This window comes from Cupressus sempervirens, chromosome 10, assembly GCF_028749045.1.
Source record: "Cupressus sempervirens isolate cs-2001-9-10 chromosome 10, ASM2874904v1, whole genome shotgun sequence".
NCBI lineage: Eukaryota > Viridiplantae > Streptophyta > Pinopsida > Cupressales > Cupressaceae > Cupressus > Cupressus sempervirens.
Window position 1 is genome coordinate 20546911 of NC_143127.1, and position 20818 is coordinate 20567728.

A 20818-nucleotide genomic window follows, 5' to 3' on the forward strand; every position below is an offset into this window, starting at 1 on the left:
AGGTTGTGAATTCTAAAAAAAAAGTGGCGCAAATACAATAGTATTGGTAGGCGGAATGAGAACAACTTGATTCAATCCAGGCTATGATAACTGGAAAAATTCTGCACAGACCCGTGTCTCAGCAATAACACTTCCATCAGTTTAGGCGGGCCATAATTCACCAGTAAATCTCATCAGTAAGATTGCAGCCAAGGAGAAATACCATTTTAGGGGTTCACGTTTATGAAAACTCCAAGTTCTTGATGTTACTCTTATTATTCAGCTAAAGACTGAACATATCTAGATACTGTTATTCATTCGCTATTACCAATAAAGCTTGTAACAGACCAGTTCCTTAATGCAAGACACAATAAGATTTTCTTGAACATCATTAGTACCACTAATATTCATTATAGCTATCTTGTTTGATGAATTGTTTGAAACGTTGCATCTTTTCGTATTTAACGGTTGCATATCAAGTATTTGACAGATTGCCACAGTTTAGTTTAGTGTGATTCAGTGGCCTTTAAAGTAAGGGTTATTGTAGTGGCATCAGGGTTGCTGGAAAAATGTTTGCCGAAATGTCAAATCATTGAAGTACGAGGATTTTTTTTTTAGTTATAACCTGTTGGGGTTATTTCAGTGGTATCAGAGCGGTTTTCTTGCCATCCTGTGGGGTGAGAACCGAATTACATGAGTGATTAGCACTCTACTTCAACTAAGATGGACAAGTACAACACAAAGTCTTCGAGGACACAATCTTGGACAAGTGATAGACACTGTATTCAGGGTCGGAATTGTGGAAAGGAGGGCTATTCAGACATTCAGGATGAGCTCAGGAAAATAAGGCATAACATGTCTGAACTGCTGGTTAAGCACCACCGTATAAATGACAGGCTGTCCGACCCAGCTAAGGTGTTTAAGTCAACTGGATTTCAATTTGGCAAAACGTCTCGCAAAGCACTGATTGATTCGGTGGGAGATATTACTAAGAGCCTTAACGAAGAATTCGAGAAAACAGTTTGCAACCGGTCAGAGGTTTTGGTTCAGCCACAAGGGGTAAAAGATATTACACCATGGGATAGTAACTATCAACTTGATACTCAAGTTGAGACAGTTGTATACAGGTTTCCCAAGGGTGATGTCTCAGGTACTCAGGGTAGTTTGGTTCCGACAGGCAATGATTACAGTGAAGTGAGTTCAGATGATGATAAGGATGTTGATGGTGAGATACCAGGTAGAGATGAGCAAACACTGAGTATTCATGATTTTGCTGAGAGAGAGTACCAGGCTCAGATAGATGTTTCATCACATGAGGTAGAGGCTGATAGGACTTCACATAAGTTGACTAGTCAGCTAAAGGTAAGCAAAGATAGTATTGTGGCTTCTTTATCTCATCATGACAGAATGCGGGAGATGATAGAAGAGCACATTCAGATGATTCAGTTACTAGGAAGACATAAGGGAGTTCAGGCAAAATCTTCTTGCTTTGACTTACAAGCAATTAGAGAAGGAATGGGAACGATGAAGTTGAGCTATTTACATCTTCTATCAGATCGTGACCATCTTCTTAGACTTGTCAGAGACTACTCAGATGCCTTGAGAAGGAAGGAGGGAATTGGCAAGTTTTCTTGCAAGCTTGAAGACACTCAAGTTTCTCAGGTACATATTCCCTTGGCATTACAGGACGGGAAGAAACGTGGGTATGAGCACGACATGGAACTGAGCTTAAGTTCATCTTGCACTCAGTTTTTGGCAGAAGACAAGTCATATGAGGTTGTTGATAATGTTACACATTCATCTTGCATTCACATCCAGGATATAAGGGCAATGACAGACAAGTTTGTGGAGTTAGTTGGTCACATTACTCAGGTAAGGAGTTTGCTTGAGTTACCAGCTGTTCCTTGTTTACGGATATGGACTCAAGAATGTTTTAGCAGCGTTTGGGATTTAGTTGACTGGAGAACACTTTATGGTAGAAATAATTGTTTGGGTGCTGTCATGGATTTGATCAGCAGAATACACGGTGTTGTCTTTCCTTGTGCCAGCAGCTTGTCCGATGTTGGTATTGGTTTTTATACACCGGTATTGTGCTTAGTTCATATTTTCAGACGACCATTTTTGCTAAAAGGTGTTGAAGATTTTTCATATTTGACAGTGTGTACAGGAGAATCCCAGGATCATATTGGCCTTGATGACATCCAGGAGGATGAAATGGACAATTTTGAAGATTCAGCTTCCTTGACAAATTCTTTGGGTACAGAGGAGTTTGACAGTAGTACTATAGCTTTTGACATTTTGGATGTTGATATGAATCTTGGAGATGATTCGCCAGTTATGGATGATAATAGTCTAGAAACCAGTGACTTTGAGGATACTCTTTTAGACAGAGCACCAGAAGAGGCTTGTAGGAGACAGTTCAGCCAGAGCCATCATGTGACTAGCCAGTTGAAAGTTAGTAAGCGAGACATTGCTATCGCTTGTGAGCATTTTGATACTGCTCGTCAGTTGTTGGCCGTTACTGGTTGGGGTACTGCTATGACAGATGAGTCCAGCGGTGGGTACCTTTCTTTGGCAGAGATTCATGCCTTGCGTGAAGCTGTCGGGATTTTAAAGCAAGATTACTTGCGATTGGTAGCCGACCGTGATCACCTGGTTGAGTGGGGAAGTACAGCATATGAGGCACTCTTGGATCGTGAAGAGGAGGTGAGTGAGCTTTCCCAAGAGCTCATAGCGACTACTGAGGCGTTAGAGGACACACAACGAGATCTACAAAAGTCGCAGTTTCAATTAAAAGAGGTGACCGTGGAGTTGGAGCTTTTGCGGTCAAAACCAGCCCCAGACCCAGTTCATTTGATTATTGAGGTGGATGATGGTAAGTACACTTCCGCAGTTGCTACTGAGGAGCATATTGAGGCTGACACACATATTCAGGATTTGGTAGTAGCTGGTCCTAATGAGTTCGAGATACTAGAGGGATCAAGTCTCCAGATCGATTCTTCTCAGACAGATGGCAGTGTGGTATAGTTGAGTATGCCATCCTTACAGGAGGATCAGTTGTGGTGTGCAAGGGAGTATGTTGATGCTTCCTCGTATAAATTTTACTGCACAGAAGCATTCATGGAGTATTTGCTGGATAGTACATGTATTCATTTGGACTCGCATAAAGTAACAAAAGGTGTTCTCATCCAAGATACTAATATTATTTGCAGATTGGTTGAGAAGATTATAATGGTCCTCTCTACTATGCTACCTCACAGGGATCTCGAGGAGAGGTTTGTTGAGAAAAGTGCACAGGATCCTAATCAGCCTACAGCTACTCGGAGTCTGAAATTGGAGCCATCTATTGATTCTCAGTTCAGCGATGGAGAGCCAGTAGCAGAATTTGGAGGTTCTTACCGGTATTATGCGGTAGGGTACGCTCATCATTTTTCTTTTGACACAGAGATAGAAGATTTTATTCCACCATCATCTACAGTTGGTTTTCATATGATTTCATCAAAGTTGTCAGTTGTTTGGATATCAAGTACAATTTCTCAGCTACTGGTATTGATGGTTTCTCCACGAGAGTATGATGAGTATTGGGATGATATACAGATTTACATTTGGGATCCAGGCATACTGATTGGTTTATGGTTCAGCCATTGCTTGGGGACAAGCAATTTCAAGAAGGGCGGACTGTCATGTCCCCAATTTTCGGAGGCAGTCTGATTAATTAATTTGATTAACTTGGTTGTCCAAAATAATGAATATTTTATGAGTACGACTAATTAATCATTTTAATTAAATAAATAAGTGATATTAAGTTAATTACTTATAAAGTTATCAAATAAATAAATATTAAAAGGTAACTTTATATTTAATTAATTTAATAAAGTGACTTGGATTATAAAAATATTTAATAAAGTCACTTAAGAGATAAAATCAGAAATGTTCTAGAAGTCTCTGGAGAAGGTGGAGAGAAAAGAATAAATAGGCACCTCGGGGCTCCATTCGAATCAGGCAGTTTTTATCTCTCTTTGATTTCAGATTGTGATTCAATCACAGGTGCATTGTGGAACCTAGGGTTTTCGCAATTGTCACAGTTGGCCATTGAGAACGATAACTCTCAATTGGTACGCAATTTTGAGGGTGTGAAATATCATCTGAATTATTGCAGATTGGAGGTGACATTCAGTCATTTCATCAGGGCAGAATCTGTGGCTCAAGGCCAAAAATTTCGGGGGATCATTCTGAGGGTTGATATTCGAAGATATAATTTATTCACAAGGTTTTACAGGATCAGTTGTCAAGAGGAGTCAGGCGACCTCTTCAGCAAAACGGATTGGGAATAGAAGACGAGTTCCCTTGACAACCTTCTAGCAGCATTTCATCTATCATTAGGGCCGAACCTGGACCGAAAGCAATCGCAGAGATCATTTATGATGAAGCCCTTAGTCTGCATATACTTCAGGTTTGGTCCATGACATGATTTAGAAACTCAAACACAGCAGATGACCAAGAAAGTGGGATTTAATCTACCCGAGCCAAGCGTCATTTTTCAGGGCATTTTCATCATTGGAGGTAAAATTGAAAGGACGAAGAAATCACAAGTGCCGAAATCTCTTAGCGAAAGATTGGAGGAGGGACTTTCACGCGATTCAATTTTGTTGTCCATACCAGCAAATCACCGTGGGATCATTAACAAAGGGCATTGTTGCGGGTGTATGTATTAACCTTCGCAGCGGCTCTATAAACTGGGCATCGTTTTCCTTCGCAACCAGCTGTCTTGACTTCCAACTATTTGGGCGCCTTCCTAAGTCGCGATTTGATCTAACATTATTAAAGTCGGATCACCAAATTAAGGAGAAGAAATCGTATCAGTCCAAGGATATCGATCTCAGTTCAAGGATATTACGTAGCCGTCTGTATAAATCTGCGGGTGGAATTTATCTCAATAACAAAGCGATCTTGATCAAGTCTTGGCAACTGCATGTTCGATTAGCATTAAAGCGACTCACTTATAAGCCAGAACGATTGCAGCACCCGTCTCGACTCAGACCTAGGCTGGATCGACACCTCAAAAATTGAAGAAATTGAGCACGGGCTTGAATAGAGGGTGGCGGATTGGTGGCATCAGTTGGGTACCATTTTTAAAGGTTGTGAATTCTAAAAAAAAAGTGGCGCAAATACAACAGTATTGGTAGGCGGAATGAGAACAACTTGATTCAATCCAGGCTATGATAACTGGAAAAATTTTGCACAGACCCGTGTCTCAGCAATAACACTTCCATCAGTTTAGGCGGGCCATAATTCACCAGTAAATCTCATCAGTAAGATTGCAGCCAAGGAGAAATAACATTTCAGGGGTTCACGTTTATGAAAACTCCAAGTTCTTGATGTTACTCTTATTATTCAGCTAAAGACTGAACATATCTAGATACTGTTATTCATTCGCTATTACCAATAAAGCTTGTAACAGACCAGTTCCTTAATGCAAGACACAATAAGATTTTCTTGAACATCGTTAGTACCACTAATATTCATTATAGCTATCTTGTTTGATGAATTGTTTGAAACGTTGCATCTTTTCGTATTTAACGGTTGCATATCAAGTATTTGACAGATTGCCACAGTTTAGTTTATTGTGATTCAGTGGCCTTTAAAGTAAGGGTTATTGCAGTGGCATCAGGGTTGCTGGCAAAATGTTTGCCGAAATGTCAAATCACTGAAGTACGAGGATTTTTTTTTTAGTTATAACCTGTTGGGGTTATTTCACCTATCACAAATTAGGAGTTATGACATCACGACCAGGGGTTCCAACAAATTTGCAAATGCTGACACCAATAAAAAGATAGAAATTGTGTTTGGAATGACGTTTGAAAACTAATCAAACGGATTCGTCATGAGCTGAAACTTGAAATATAACAACTCTCTGACGTCTACAATGCAACGCAAAAGGAAATTTAGCATTTCGGTCAGCTGGGTCAAAATTACAACTCGTCAAACAGGGCTTCTCAAAACTATGTGCAAAGTGCATCAGCATGAAAACAATAAACTACCAACTTTGAGGGATTCGAAACCTAGTCAAATGGACTCGAAACATCGCAAAATCTGAAACAGAGGCTCTCAGGTATGGATACTAAACACTCCCAAAGTGGCAGGTCATGAAACATTTCTGGGTGCGAGATATTCACTTGCAAACATAGGCTCCTGTCGTTGACACAGGTGAAAATGCAGATTTGACAATTCGCTCAAAATGAGACTTCACAAAATGACTCGGAATGGTGATTTAACTTCATGGAACAAGTGGACACACTGAATGAAAGGTGTTAGAAGCATTAAACATCTCTTAGGTCTCAAACTAACAACCGGGTACACATGCATTTAAAAGGTTTTTATAGGGCTCAAAATCTCAATGGTACTCAAAATTGACCATGCAATTATTAGTCCCAACAGGTACCACTGCCCAATTGTTGTTTCTAGCAATCTTTTTGTGGAAGCATAATTTAGAGATTGGAAATCAAAACATTAGAATGAGTAGAAGCAATGTTGAGAGTTTCAAGAAAGTGCTCATAGGAAGACAATAGACTCATCAGGGTGGTCATCACCATGTCATCTTCCTTCATTTTGTGTCAAGTGGATTTCAACCGGTCTCAAATGTCCTTGATTTTATTGAGATGATCATGTAGGGATGCCTATTTATCCATCATGATTGTGGAAAAGCATGTTCTTCAAGAAGAATGCACGTCTCCTATTAGATGTTTCATTCAAACTTTTGAGATGCATCCAAACTTCAGCAATTGTTTTGCCAGAAGGAATATGCAATAGCTGATCACAAGTGGTCAAAATTTGATGAGCATAATAGCTCCTTAATTTTGCTTATTAAATTTATCCAACTCCTAGCCTTCTTCCTCGGGACGGTTAGTATTTCCCAAAACAACTTCATCTAGACATTTGTATTAAAAAATTGTCATCACATGCCACTTTCAAGTGTTTTAGTTTTTGTCGTTGAATTTATGACTCCCCTCAAGTAGAATATTTGTCAAAGATGCCATTATAGAAAATTGAGGTCAAAGGTGGTTGATCGAATGATGATATGAATATCGAGGCAAAGAACATTCAATATATGAAAATTACGGTTTGAATATGATTGAGGTAGAAAATAGACACTGATTTTGAGACTGAACAAGAGATTTTTGGTATTGGATCCCAAGGCAGAGTTTTCAAAAGACCCGAATTCTTTTGAATCCTCTTGGAAAACCCACCAAGAACCTGCAATCAAGATGCAAATTCAACTGGAATATCAAAGGATATTGAAAACACCACAGTCGGTTCTTTGCAACAACTCAAAAGTGGCTGTTAATGAGGAATCAGATTGCAGGTGAAAAGATTTCACAGTATGAATCATAAATTCATCTCCTGGGATGAACACAGGCTGAGCAGAAAGCCCTAGTGAAGAAACTTTAGGCAAGAAAAAAATGAAGGAAGTCATTGCAAAAATCAGCAAGAGGGAGGCCATAAAAATCTTCCAAATGTGGGTGAAAAGGAGAGAAATCACAGTTCTTGTGACTGAGAAGAGAAAACGAATGAAATGGATGGTCATAGGAGCCAGAGAAAAACAAAAATTGCTCGCAAAAAAGAAATTTCTTGAGTTGCAGGCGTGGGGCAAGCGTGAGGGGTAGAAATGGCTGAGAAAAAATGCAAAAACAATTAGAACATAGAAAAACACTCAATGCAACATGCAGATATGTTGATAAAAATTCCATTGAGATAAACTGTGGATTTGCAGCAACGAAAACAAGCTACAAACAGTTTTTAGTGTTATGTAGCTGCAAGAGAGATCGACTGTGTGATGGTTCTGTTGTGTGTTCTCAAAAATTGTTTGGGCTTGAGCTCTAGAAGTTTAATATTGCCATTAAGCTGAAGTTGTATTGGATTCAGGTTTTGTGTTTCATAAGTTAACACATGCGGTGTTTCTTTATTATTTCCCAGCTGTTGATATCGTGATCATGCTGTACTTATTTCATCATGGTTGAAGAGCTTTGTGAAGGAATATTTGATGACTTGGCTTTGTGGATGTGATGACTTGGCAGCAATGTGTATTCCTGTTGGTGATTTGGCATCTTGAATGTACACTCAGCTATGCTGGTAGTTTACGCTGGTATTTTTTGTTTGTTAGTGACGACTTGATTGTATGTGGCATTGGTTTACTCTCATCATCTGTTGGATTCATTTATGTCTCTTCATTTCCCCCTGCTGCTGCAATTTCACCATATGTAACTGTCTCTGCTTGGTGATTGTGCGTGTTGCTTCAAGTTTGCTCTATTCTCATTTTTGTCTTCTATCAAAAGATATATCTATCGTTCATGGTTGTATTGGGCATGCATTAATGGTAGTATTGGGCATGCATTCTGCGGAACAATTTTCCTAAGCTCGAATTGCCTCCTCCTTGCTGTGAGTTTGTATTATTTATATTGTGTAGTTTGTGGGTGTGAGACAACTGTCGTACGTGATCTGAAGTTTTACAGTAGTGAATTTTTTCATTCTACAGTATTGAAGACTAAGGAATGTCAGCTATATAAGTTTTATACTCTCTGCATTGAGGGTAACGTGTCTGCTACAAAATTATTTTGTGATCAATCAAAGTGTGATCAAGGAGTGTGCATAATACATTCTAACTAGTGTCAGTGAGATTCTAACATTGCATAGAAAACATCTTCAATGTTGAATTGTGTTTAAGGCTTAGCAATTGACTGTTTACAATCATAAGCTTGAGAGCATTGAATTCAGTCTTGAGTATTCAGTAAATGAATATTTTTTGGGTCTGGCTGGGTTTTTCCTTGAGCTAGAGGGTTTCCCAGGATAAATATTTATGTCCTCTGTTATTGTGTTTTTGATCTTTGCTTTCTATGTATTCTGGTTCAAAAAACTTAACAACAGTTACCTTCAACAGAGAAAAGCTTGCATAAATGGCATCAACAGTGACATGCAAACCCTAGTTGGGTTTGGTGAAGACAAATTTCTACAAAAAAAATCTAGAGTTAATTCAAAAATTCAGAATAAATAATTTCAGAGAAGAAATATATTTTCAAGAAAAGTAGTCTAGCTCTGTTATCATATTACACATATAATTTGGTAAAATATTGGATGAATAAATAAATGACCAAGAGGCTTATTCATAATTTTCAAAGACAATTTTTCTATTAGAAAATCATCATAGTTATTAGAAAGATTCTAATAACAAAAGAATATCTAGAATATTAGAAACATTCTAATACTTTCAAGATTTACAATATTGACCATTGGAATAATAATAAACAGGATAATAAGGGGATATTATTCTAAAAATAATCAAACAGAAGCTAATTTGGTACATATACAAGTCTACATCAGTCACATAAGTATAAACATAAATCATAGTTGAAGGAAATAGAAAACTTAGATATATAAATATTATAAAATAATAAAATATAAACAAAACTCGTAGAATATGACATCCATGACATCTAATGTTCCAAACAAATATCAAAACTAAAACTACAACTGTATGGCTTGGAGGAGCCTGCATTCTTCCTATGTAGGTTTCTATGGTAGGTCTTGGATGATTTGGTGGTTGTAGTCTCTGCCCATGATACCATGCCACACTCCCCAACATCAATTGTGCCTGTCTACTTGTGCTCAATCCTCCTCATTCATGGCTACAATCTGAGCCTCTTTATTTGCCTGGTTTATCCAATTAAGGTCTTGGTCAAAGACAAGATCCACAGTATCAATGATCCACTCCAATTTTGGATCAAACTCCTCTATAGTGATTGAGGAGAGTCATGGTCCAAAACCTATCTTTATCTAAGATGAAGACTGTAATGAACAAAGAATAAATCATCCAATCTCTCTGGATAGATAGTCTATTGCACCTCTTGGAGTATGTGTGCTCAATATAATCCGATTGTGCTGACAACTGGAAGCACTACATGATTAGCTCAAAAAATGAGTGGCTATCCTATGAAGATTTGGTGATTTAGGACCAAAGAGTTATCACCATCTATTTGAGATAAGAAAAAGAAAAAGAATTAGTCTCATTTCTAACTTGAAGACCTTAAGTTAAAAAATCAAATTATGCACTTAAAATATTTCTTTTTTCATGGCTGCAATTTTGTCTATCTTTGCAAATTTGATAAGTGAAGACCTCCCTTTGTGCATTAGAAAAGGCCCCTATCTCGTGGATAATAGTGATAGTATCACCAAGTGACATTCGGTCTATCGTTGAGTAGAGCCCATCAAGAACCTGCTTGTTAGCCTTGAAATTAGGGCAGAAATGAAATGTTGGAAAGAGGTGATAAGCATCTGGATGGACGGGCTTGTGAAGCTGGAGGTGCTATCTCCTATAAATTATCTCCCAAATGGGATGATTCTTACTCTCATCTTGTTCTTAGATAGATCTAATGGCCTCTTTGGTCCTACCCATGCCCTCATATGTGTAGCCAATCGCAGGCTTCTCCTTGGTATCACCAGGTAACAACTTATATGAGAACTACTAGGCACTCAATGAACTTCAAATATTGTGAAACACAAATAGTTAGTGTAAATGAAAATGAGAAAAAATGCAAACAAAAGAAAAATATGAATACAGATTAAAACATAATGTAGAATTTGTAAAAAACATTATCTCAATCATCAAAGATATAATCTACCACATCAATCCCTATTGTGGTCGAAGCGTAGGATAAGGAAGTCCACTCCTCACCAACAAACATGTGCATCAAAGACATCTTCGACAAAATCACGGATTGTAATGTGATGAAATTGGTGGTAAATCTATTAATTCCAAGATGAGCCAACTCCTTCTGCCCCATATATTACCTCATTAGGCGAAGGAACCATGCTTTATTGTACACAAGTTTGCATTTTATTTTGGTCCTATTAACATATGTCTTGACCCATGGAAGCTTGCCAATATCCTCCAAATGAGGTCAAGGCAATGGGTGCCACACAAAGACCACAGTATGCTTGGGTGTTTGTCTTTTAAAAGTCTGTTAACAACATAATTTTTTAATTAACCAGTTTCCACTTGAACTATGTTTTCCTCACCCACCTCAAGTATGACTCTCTACAAGCTCACATAGGAATGTGACATTTTTTCGATAATGCAGAAGCATCGGTAGATTTGAGGAGCATCGTTGAAAATAAAGAAAATAAATGATCAAACTTTAAATCATAAACTCAAATTATGAATCACTAAATCAAATCCAAATTGATAAGTAGGATATATTTACAGAACAAGTCAAATTGTGATATTGCTATTAGGATTCAATTGTGTGGTTTTTGGGTCAAATTCAGACGCATATTTCATCAGTGGCAGTTTACAAGAACCCATCTCTCATGAGAATGAATGGAACACTTGACACTCATTGTATCTAGGTGATGCTTACATAGGTGAAGCATTGAGACTTCCTGGGAGGTCACCCATCCTAGTAATACTCTAGCTCAAGCATGCTTAACCATGAAGTTTCCTCCACGGATAATCCCACTTTGCTTGCAACCCCATTTGTAAACCCTTCCACAAGTGTTGTGCCTTACGAACCACTCATTATAAAGCCCCTTAAGCTTATCGATTGATAACTAGGAGATAATTTCCATGGCAAGTCAAATTGTGATATTGCTATTAGGATATATTTGTATAGTTTTTGAGTCAAACTTATTGACCCATGTTTCATGAGTAGTGGTTCACAAGAACTCTGTTGTGTGCTTGAGCTGGAGTAGTACTGGGATGATTAACCTCTGAAGAAGTGCTTCGCCTCTGTGAGCATCACCTAGATGCAATGAGTGCTAAGTGATGAGAGATGGAGTCTTGTGAACTACTACTCATGAATCATGGGTCAATGAGTTTGGCTCAAAAGCAATGCAATTGAATCCTTATAGCAATATTACAATTTGACTTGTTGTGAAAATTATCTCCTTATCAATTGATGAGCTTATGGGGCTTTATAATGAATGGTTCATAAGGTACAACACTCTCTAAAGGTTTTTCAAATGGAGTTGCAAGAAAAGTGAGCTTAACCTTGGACGAAACTTTGAGGGTTTGTTGGTTGTTCTTTCTTTGAAGTTTGAAAGGAAAAGAATTGAAATGTATTTTTAAAAATGAAGTTTTTGCTTAGAAAAGATGTTGGTATGGAGCTCTTGATGTACCAAATGTGAGTATTAAGCTGTCTAATGTGCTTTGTTGACAATTTTTTGGTCTTCTTCCTTGCCGGGTTCCCTTCTATGCACTCTTATTTTTCCTTGCAAACTAACATTTCTCTTATTTTGCAATAAAATGTCTGTTGAAATTATAGAAGCAATATAGATGAAGGAAAAACAACATAAAACAAAGGTTGCATGGGTACTCATAACCACACCCTTGGTACTCGTACCCATGTACCCAAGTACCGGATACACATATCCCAAGTACCGGGTACTTGGTGGAGAGCACCATTGCTCAGCACCTTGATTAAGATTTTTTATATTTTCTTTTGGTTTTTTTTTTTGGCATATCAGCTTGTTGTTTATCAAGCTTAATTCAATACCTAATCAGTTTGGAACTTTGATACAATATTGATTAACAATAAACTTTATCACTGTTCAAGCCAGAAGTTTATCATTTGCAATATGTCATTGTCATATGATTTATGATCTTGTTCCTATTTAAAATCTTCCTTCTGTGTTATGCAATTAAATATCTATCATATATTATTATTACAAACATATAGAAAATCTGAGACTGAAAACAATACATTACATTTGCAAACTTCATCACTATTCTTGTTTTGAAAAACCATTGTCATGACTCATAATTTCAGATTTTCTATAAATATAAAAGTATAATTAAAAATAAAGTTTGACATACCCAAGTACCCCTGTCCCCTATTATGAAAAATAGCCGTACCCGGACCCGTACCCGTACCCTAAGTACCCCAAGTACCTACGTCCCCATGCAACCTTGCATAAAACAATTGTTTTTTGTATTTTTTATTGTTTTCTCTTTGACTGTTGCTAGTTGAGTCCAGGTATTGGGACTCGCTTGGTCCAGGCTGAGTCCATGAGTCTTGAGACTCGTGGAGTCTCGCTGAGGACTCAGATGAGCTTGGGTCTCGTGTCCCAGGTTTCAGCCAGGGTCACCTGGCTCAAAATTTGCAGTCTTGGCGAGTTCAGGCTAGTCCAGTTTCTGTGGCCTAATTCAATAGTGCCCATCCCAAGTGGCTGGGTATAAACATGGCAACTGCGCATGAAGAGTTTTTTCACAACTTTTAAGCACTGATAGGTTAAAAATAAGGTTCAGATTATGTTCAACAACAATTTTGGGGGATGGGGACTGTGGATGAAAAAGGATGCATTTCGGGGATTGCAGTTTAAGGCTAGTTTTAGGGGATCGATCTCTCTACATATGTCTGTGTGAACTTTTCAAAACATATTTATATATTAGAGAGAGAGAGAGAGAGAGAGAGAGAGAGATGATAACAATTTCAATATACAAACAAATCATGAGAGCATTTTCTGCAACATTTTTATTTAGCCCTTTAGCTCAACCATTTATTTGAAAAACGATTTGACTAGTTCAAGGGAAATAACAAAGTCTGTGGGCTTAAGTAGTTTATCAACAAAATGAATGCAAACCCTAGTGAGGCAAGTGAGGAGATCCTTGATTTAACCATTCCACTCTTGAATTAGATTAGGAAAGGAATTCAACCAATTCATACTATACTTCTTATTGGTTTGTTAGTAAATTGTTTTTTCTCTTAAATGCTTGAGGATATCCCCACTCTCTTGTAATACTAAAGGCTGTCTTATGAACCTACCACCATGTTTGGCTGCACATATTATTTTTATTATGAGCTAAAGAATATAAAACTGCTAAGCAATAGAATAATTTTTTTGAGTTCCAATTGATAATATAGCTATACTATAGGCAGAAATCCTTATTAATTTGTAGATGCTACAGATCAAATTGAATGCAAGCAGAAATGAAGTTGCAGCAGTCATAAGTCATGTATTACCTCATCCGAAACAGTTGAATGGTGGCTGGAACTTTTATTTTAGTATATCTAATGGCTAAACCCCTTACAAACAACATGATGCAAGAAAATATCTTAAAATCTGCTCGCCAGTGGCTATATATGATTGATAACAGCAGTCGAAAATAAAAAATCCCATAAACAATAATATGAAAATGGCACAACTACAATACTCCCCAGCCGTGGGGACAAGGACAACTAGGTATCCCAAACCACACAGAGCTGTTTCCCGTCTCCTGCAAATTTTCTGAAAAGTGGGATGGTAACATGTCCCTGTGTATCCTTGTTCCAGAACACTTGAATATATTCTAAGGGCTACTTGTGGCTAGATTTGAGATTATTGTTGAGACTGTTAGCTACTTTTTAAATTATTTTAAAATTTTACTTAGATTCATGATAAATCTATTTTTATTTGAAGCAGTCCTACACTGGCTGGAATAATTATTTTCAGTAGTTCTAATGGCTAAACTCCTTACAAACAACATGATGCAAGGAAAATGTCTTAAAACCTGCTAGGCTTTGGCTATATATGATTGATAACAGCAGTTGAAAATCAGAGATTCCATAAATCACTAATATGATAATGGCAGAACTACAATATCCCCAGCCATGGGGACAAGGACAACTACACATCCTGAATGGCACAGAGACAATTATCCTTTTTCCTGTGATATTTTTGACAGGTGGGACGGCGATGTCTCCATGTATACTTGTTTCAGAACCCTTAAATATATTCTAAGGGCAATTGTGGCTACAATTGAGATTATTGTTGAGTCAGTTGAGCTGCCTTTGTTGTTTTTAATTATTTTGGTTCAATGCTAGAGAAATGATAAATCTGTATTTATCCATTCTTGGTATTGCAATATATGATCAGAACAAGTCCAAAATCAAAATTGTATGCAACAAGATAATCGCATAAATATGCTTAAAAAACAGATTCTGATAAAACTAAAGAAGTTTTCATAACATTTTAGATTATTGACAAATACCAAGTGAAAAATAAAATGAATCATTGGCCTTTTTACATACTCATGATTTATTAGAGCTAAAATAATTGATACAAACATTGAGTTCATCCAAACAAATTGTAGAGGCAACCGTAGAGAGTTTCCATGTTTATATTAAGAAATAGTAATCATGCAGTCTTTCCTACTTTTGGAAGAAAATATCAAAGTAGATACAAGGCAATTAGATCTTATGGATTTCTTCGCTGATGTTTAAATTTTTCTTCAATATTCTATAGAACTTTTTAATTAGAGTCTTGGTCATTTTTTTTTTGAATTGGTTCAGTTCATCTAATTTTTGACATTTTTGGCTTTCCATGTTCATCCAAACATGGCAACTATGAAGAGTTCATGGGAGATATTGCCATTGTTTCCCATTACACATTTAGATTGACAAATGATTTTACTTGCATGTTTATTCTAGTTAGGGTTTGTTTTAAGAACAATCCCTTAAACAGTGTATTTTAATTTTGTCCTATTATCATTCTGTCTAATGGCCAATTTTTCCCAAATTGATTTGGATGAGTCAGGTAGGACGTATGGCTGGACAGTTTGCGAAGCCGAGATCAGATGACTTCGAAGTGGTTGATGGAGTGAAGCTTCCAAGCTATCGGGGAGACAATATAAATGGAGACACCTTTAACTTACAAGACCGAGAGCCTGATCCTCAAAGAATGGTACGTGCTTACAGCCAGGCTGCTGCCACCCTCAATCTTCTTCGAGCATTTGCAACTGGAGGTTATGCAGCAATGCAGCGTGTGTCCCAGTGGAATCTAGATTTCACTGCTCGCAGTGAGCAAGGAGAAAGGTGAATCTGATTTTCGACTTTGTAAAATATTCATCTCTCCATGCTTTCAAATACTGAACTTATCACCATATTCTTTTGTGATTATGGTCCTAATATTGCTTCTCCCCCATAAAAATATATATAGGTATTTGGAACTGGCCCATAGGATAGATGAAACTCTTGGATTCATGGCAGCCTGTGGGCTTACAGTGGAAGATCCAATCATGAACACCACGGAGTTCTGGACATCACATGAATGTTTACTATTGCCATTTGAGCAATCTCTAACACGGGAGGATTCCACATCAGGACTTTGGTATGACTGTTCAGCTCACATGTTGTGGATAGGGGAGAGGACCCGGCAGCTGGATGGGGCTCATGTAGAATTCTTGAGAGGTGTTGCTAATCCTCTGGGTCTCAAGGTACATATATATGTCATAACTTTATGCCAGGATATGTTTGTGGTAATGGTAGACATGCTTATAGTCATTTTAGAGTTGAATTTAGAGACTTGCACATAGGTGTTGAAAAATAGAAGTCTCTCTTAATTCTTTTTGTCTGGTTTGCTTTTGTTTGCTCGCCTATGCTTTAGCATACAAGCTTTGTGTTCTTGCTTTAACAGCTTAGACCTTATTGTAAGTACTAAGGAATAAACGTGATAAATTTCCTACATTTGTTTACTTGAGATGTGTCTCACAGGTCAGTGATAAAATGGATCCTTCTGAATTGGTTAAACTATGTGAAGTATTGAATCCTACCAATAAACCAGGGAGATTGACAATAATTGTGCGTATGGGTGCTGAAAATTTGAGAATAAAATTGCCACATCTGATAAGAGCAGTACGACAAGCAGGTTTGATAGCGACTTGGATTAGTGACCCTATGCATGGAAACACAATCAAGACATCGTCAGGATTGAAGACGCGGTCATTTGATGCTATCAGGGTAATCAAAACAACATTTTTTTGTTTGTTTTTGTGAGTTGAAGCCGGTCCCCCATTTATCTTAATTCAATCACCTTTCAGAATTTGTATCTTGGAGGGATGCCGTCTTATTTTTTCATTCAACATCGTGTAGAATTTTAACATTTTTCCATGTGGAATTTGCAGGCAGAACTAAATGCGTTCTTTGATGTGCATGAAGAGGAAGGTAGCCATCCTGGAGGCATGCATTTAGAAATGACAGGTCAAAATGTAACAGAATGTGTTGGTGGATCTAGAGTAGTAACACTCGATGATTTACATTCTAGGTATCACACTCATTGTGATCCTAGATTGAATGCCTCGCAATCTCTGGAGTTGGCATTTATTGTTGCTGGAAGATTGAGGAGGAGGAGAATGTCAAAATCTGATCTGGGAATATCAAGCCTTTTGAAAGGCCTAATGTCATTGTGAAGTTATTAGAAATCTGACTTTGGAAAGCTATCCAAATGAAAGCAGTCAGCTGTAGTCCATTTTTATCTTGGTTTTAGAATCTGTGGCCATGTAAAATAATAACCTGCCAAGACTAGTAAAGATCTCTTGAATAAGTAGAATAATATTTTTGAACATTTTTTATTGTAATTTTTATTGATAGCTGCAGTTCTCTAAAAAATATCTGCTTGTAGTTAGATATATAAATAAATTTTATCTAATAATATGCAATTGTTGTTTTATTTGTATAAGATTGTCTAGTTTGGAAATCAGAATTCAACTTCAAAATGTAAATAAGATTGTTCTGGTGTGCACAAGAAGGTAGAAAGGGGTCTCTGGCAGAGAGGATCATGCTTAATTTTGATCAACTAAGCTTCCTCTAGAATTATTGTTATTTTATTCTATCTGATTTTGGTGCAGCAATGCTTTTGGCTTAACGTGACATCGGAGTATATGGAATAAATACTTAGTTAATAGTAAAGGTATGTTTGTTTTAGAAGATAAATTGTTTAATATCGGTCTTGTCATATCTTAGATTCTATTATGATATTATTTTTCAAGTAAGAAGTATTGTGGAGTTAAAGGTAAGTTCAAAATATTCTAGTCATTTTTTATCAGAGATTTGGGAAGGGAAAGCATTGAGATTGAGAATTGTGCGGAAGGGAGTTATGGAAGGAAACAAAAGTTCTTTTTAGTGATTTGGTTGGGGGGATAGTGAATTTCTGAAGTGGAAGATAGTGATTTTTTTAGTGGCTAATATTAGTCAATTGGCTATGGTTTGAAATTTGAGAATTCAAATTTGGCTAAAAGTTCAAGATTTAGGCTAAACTAAATTGCCACTTTTTTATATTTTTATTATTATAAATATTTAAATTGTAGAATAACTTATTTTATTAAAAATTTGAGTTGAATGATTCACCACAATATTCAATACATGATTAAATTCAGTGTGTCTTGTTAGAGTAATTATTTGTTACACTTATTAATTAAATTGTGTTGATTTAATTAATTAAGTTCTTTATTACTCTAGTTACTTAAGCTTTTTCTTAGGTGCATATAATTAATATTTTATATTAATTATAATGCGCAAACATAGTTTTCTTTCCCTTTAGAGTTTCGTTCACCTTTAAGGTTGAACTTTTGTACTTTTTGTTTTCATAACTTGGAATACAATTTCGCTCTCACATGGTTGAGATTTTTCAAGCTCTGCTTTTTCTTTTTCTGGTTTCTCTTCAGTATAGGTTATTTGCATGTAGGTGTTCTTGGTGATCTATGAAGTTGGTTTTCACAACTTCTACATAGTATCAGAGTGTCCTGCTACTTTCTGGTTTGAAGAGTTTGAAGCCACGATTCAGAGTTAGAAACCTCGACTTTTTCGAGGTTTTTTTTCCTTCAATCAAGAGGAGGGCATTTTTTAGCTTACTTTGGGCCAAAACAGATGCTGCCATTGTGCTCAGAAGGCCCACTACAATCATAATTCATATAAAAAAAATTATTTTTGGTTACTGTACCACTAGGCAAAATTTTTTTGGCCTCCCAAAGGGTTGTATGGATGACTTTTTAAAAAAAAAAGAAAAATATTTGGGTGGCCGTAGCAACCGCTCCGCTTAGCGGTCACCGCAGTACTACCCTCGTTTGCTGCCAGGTTGCTGCCTCCACTGGTGGCGCACCACCCGGCCCTCGACTGACACAAACATCATCAATCGGGGTGCATGTCACTTATTCGGTAGTCCACATCATTTTTCTAGTGGTACACGTCATTTTTCCAGCATCGTTTTTCAACCCTGCTGACGTCATTTTCTGATAGGATGACATCACTATTTGATCGCTGACATCAGCATTCCAACAGTCGGATTTTTGTTTGACGAGAGGCTGTTAACGGTTGTACGATTGTCAAATTTTTTGCTGTGACTATAATTTTCTAGTGAGCTTGTCTTTTGGAGTAGCTGTTGGTTTTTTGACCATAACTTGAGCATATAGAGGCCTTTTTTCGATCTGAAAGAAGTGTTGAAAAGCTGGTTCCGAGATGGAGATGATGCTGGTTTCATTTCATTCTGAGTCCGTTTGAGCTCCCAATTTTGACTTTGAAATAGAGGCTTTAGTTTCTTATCTCTCTACATTCGGCGTCTTGGTTTTTTTCTCAGCTTTTGTGCTTTCAATAGTTTTTGCTTTGGTTTTTTAGGGATATATTTATACGTTGTAGGGGGAGCATTTTCTTTTCTGTAATCTACTTTAGAATCGACCCTTCTGCTTTCATCTTCTTCTCTTAATGTCGGACCCCTCTGCGGCCCGGCTAACGCCACACAACTATCACAATTGAAAAGCACACATGACTCAGCTTCTTATGTCATGTGGCTTATGCTCATGTCCAGACGAGAATCAACTTGTCCTGCAATGCACTTTTGATGTTTTTTAGCACAGGATCAAAATGGATGAAGCCATGAGATTGATTGCACTGAACATCTTCGATAGTATACTATTTCACTTGGATGGTTTGACCATTCCTTGGGTTGTTTGGACCAAGTTTCACAACTTGTTTGGCACAGTAAATGAGTTCTAGGAACTACAACTTAATGCAGAGTTGACTTTTTTGACACTTACCGACTTCCCCACCATTAAGGACTTCTTGATGGTGGTCAAATCTCTACGTACATTTTTGCAAGGATGTGGGAAAAACAAAACAAATGATGAGTGTATTAAATCTCTGCGTACAGTTTTGCAGGGATGTGGGAAAAACAAAACAAATGATGAGTGTATTTTTTTGATACTCAAAATTGTGAGGACAGTATCAGATCTTTTCTTCCACTTTCTACTCCACTATGGATGCCTTGGGTAACAGACATCAGATGCCTTCTTTTGAGACATTTTGTGATCGGTTGACACGGGAACAAACAAAGACCCAATAGGTGGATGCCTCTGGCTCTTCTAGCCAAGCATTGGTTGTGTTGGAGTTTTAAAATGGTACTAAAACTACTAAGCGACAAAATGCTTAATACCAAAATGACAGTACATACACAATCTAAAGACTAGCCTATTCTTATCACCAATTGCGTATGTAAGATATTTGGATCCAACTTCAACAAAACCACAAATGGTTTTCTACTCTTTTGGCTCTGCACAACCAGGGTGGGTATACCCAGGGATGGTTCAAAACTGAAACGACTGTATGAGGATTATTCTTAGTTTCATTCTGATTCTCATTTCAAGATCCTCAAATATATACATAATTCTTACTAACTTGCTAAACACATCCCATAAATAGATATGGCCAAGAAGTCTTCTATAGATCTGCAGACGTTTTCAACAACAATGGCTAACTGAAGCTAAAACAAATTCCATGCAGACAAGTGCTGGCCAACTTTGAAGATCTATAGGAAATAAAAGTAAAATTTGATTTGATGATGCATTTGAAAAACCATTTGTAAGATATTTCTCCTTTAGCTGAAATAACTTGATCAGTGCCTAATCCATTGGGGGTTCAGAGTCTATAGCAAAATCTAAGATCTAATTTGTTGCCTTACAACAAATTGTATCAGTAATTCTTATCAAAATTTATCATTCAAAATCCTTTTCAATACTTAAGGAATCTTATCACATTCATCAAAG

At 37.1% G+C, this 20818-nt stretch overlaps 1 protein-coding gene across 1 annotated transcript in view; it reads left to right on the forward strand.

Moving 5' to 3' along the window:
• LOC149532366 (phospho-2-dehydro-3-deoxyheptonate aldolase 2, chloroplastic-like) overlaps positions 1 to 17349 on the forward strand; it is a 57977-nt gene extending 40628 nt beyond the window's left edge. Inside the window, exons 2-5 of the mRNA XM_089804249.1 lie at positions 15544 to 15821; positions 15946 to 16222; positions 16500 to 16745; positions 16910 to 17349. Of these exons, the coding sequence (XP_089660375.1) occupies positions 15544 to 15821; positions 15946 to 16222; positions 16500 to 16745; positions 16910 to 17194 (1086 nt within the window). The 3' untranslated portion in view covers positions 17195 to 17349. The remainder of the gene's footprint in view (positions 1 to 15543; positions 15822 to 15945; positions 16223 to 16499; positions 16746 to 16909) is intronic.
• Positions 17350 to 20818: the final 3469 nt, after the last annotated feature.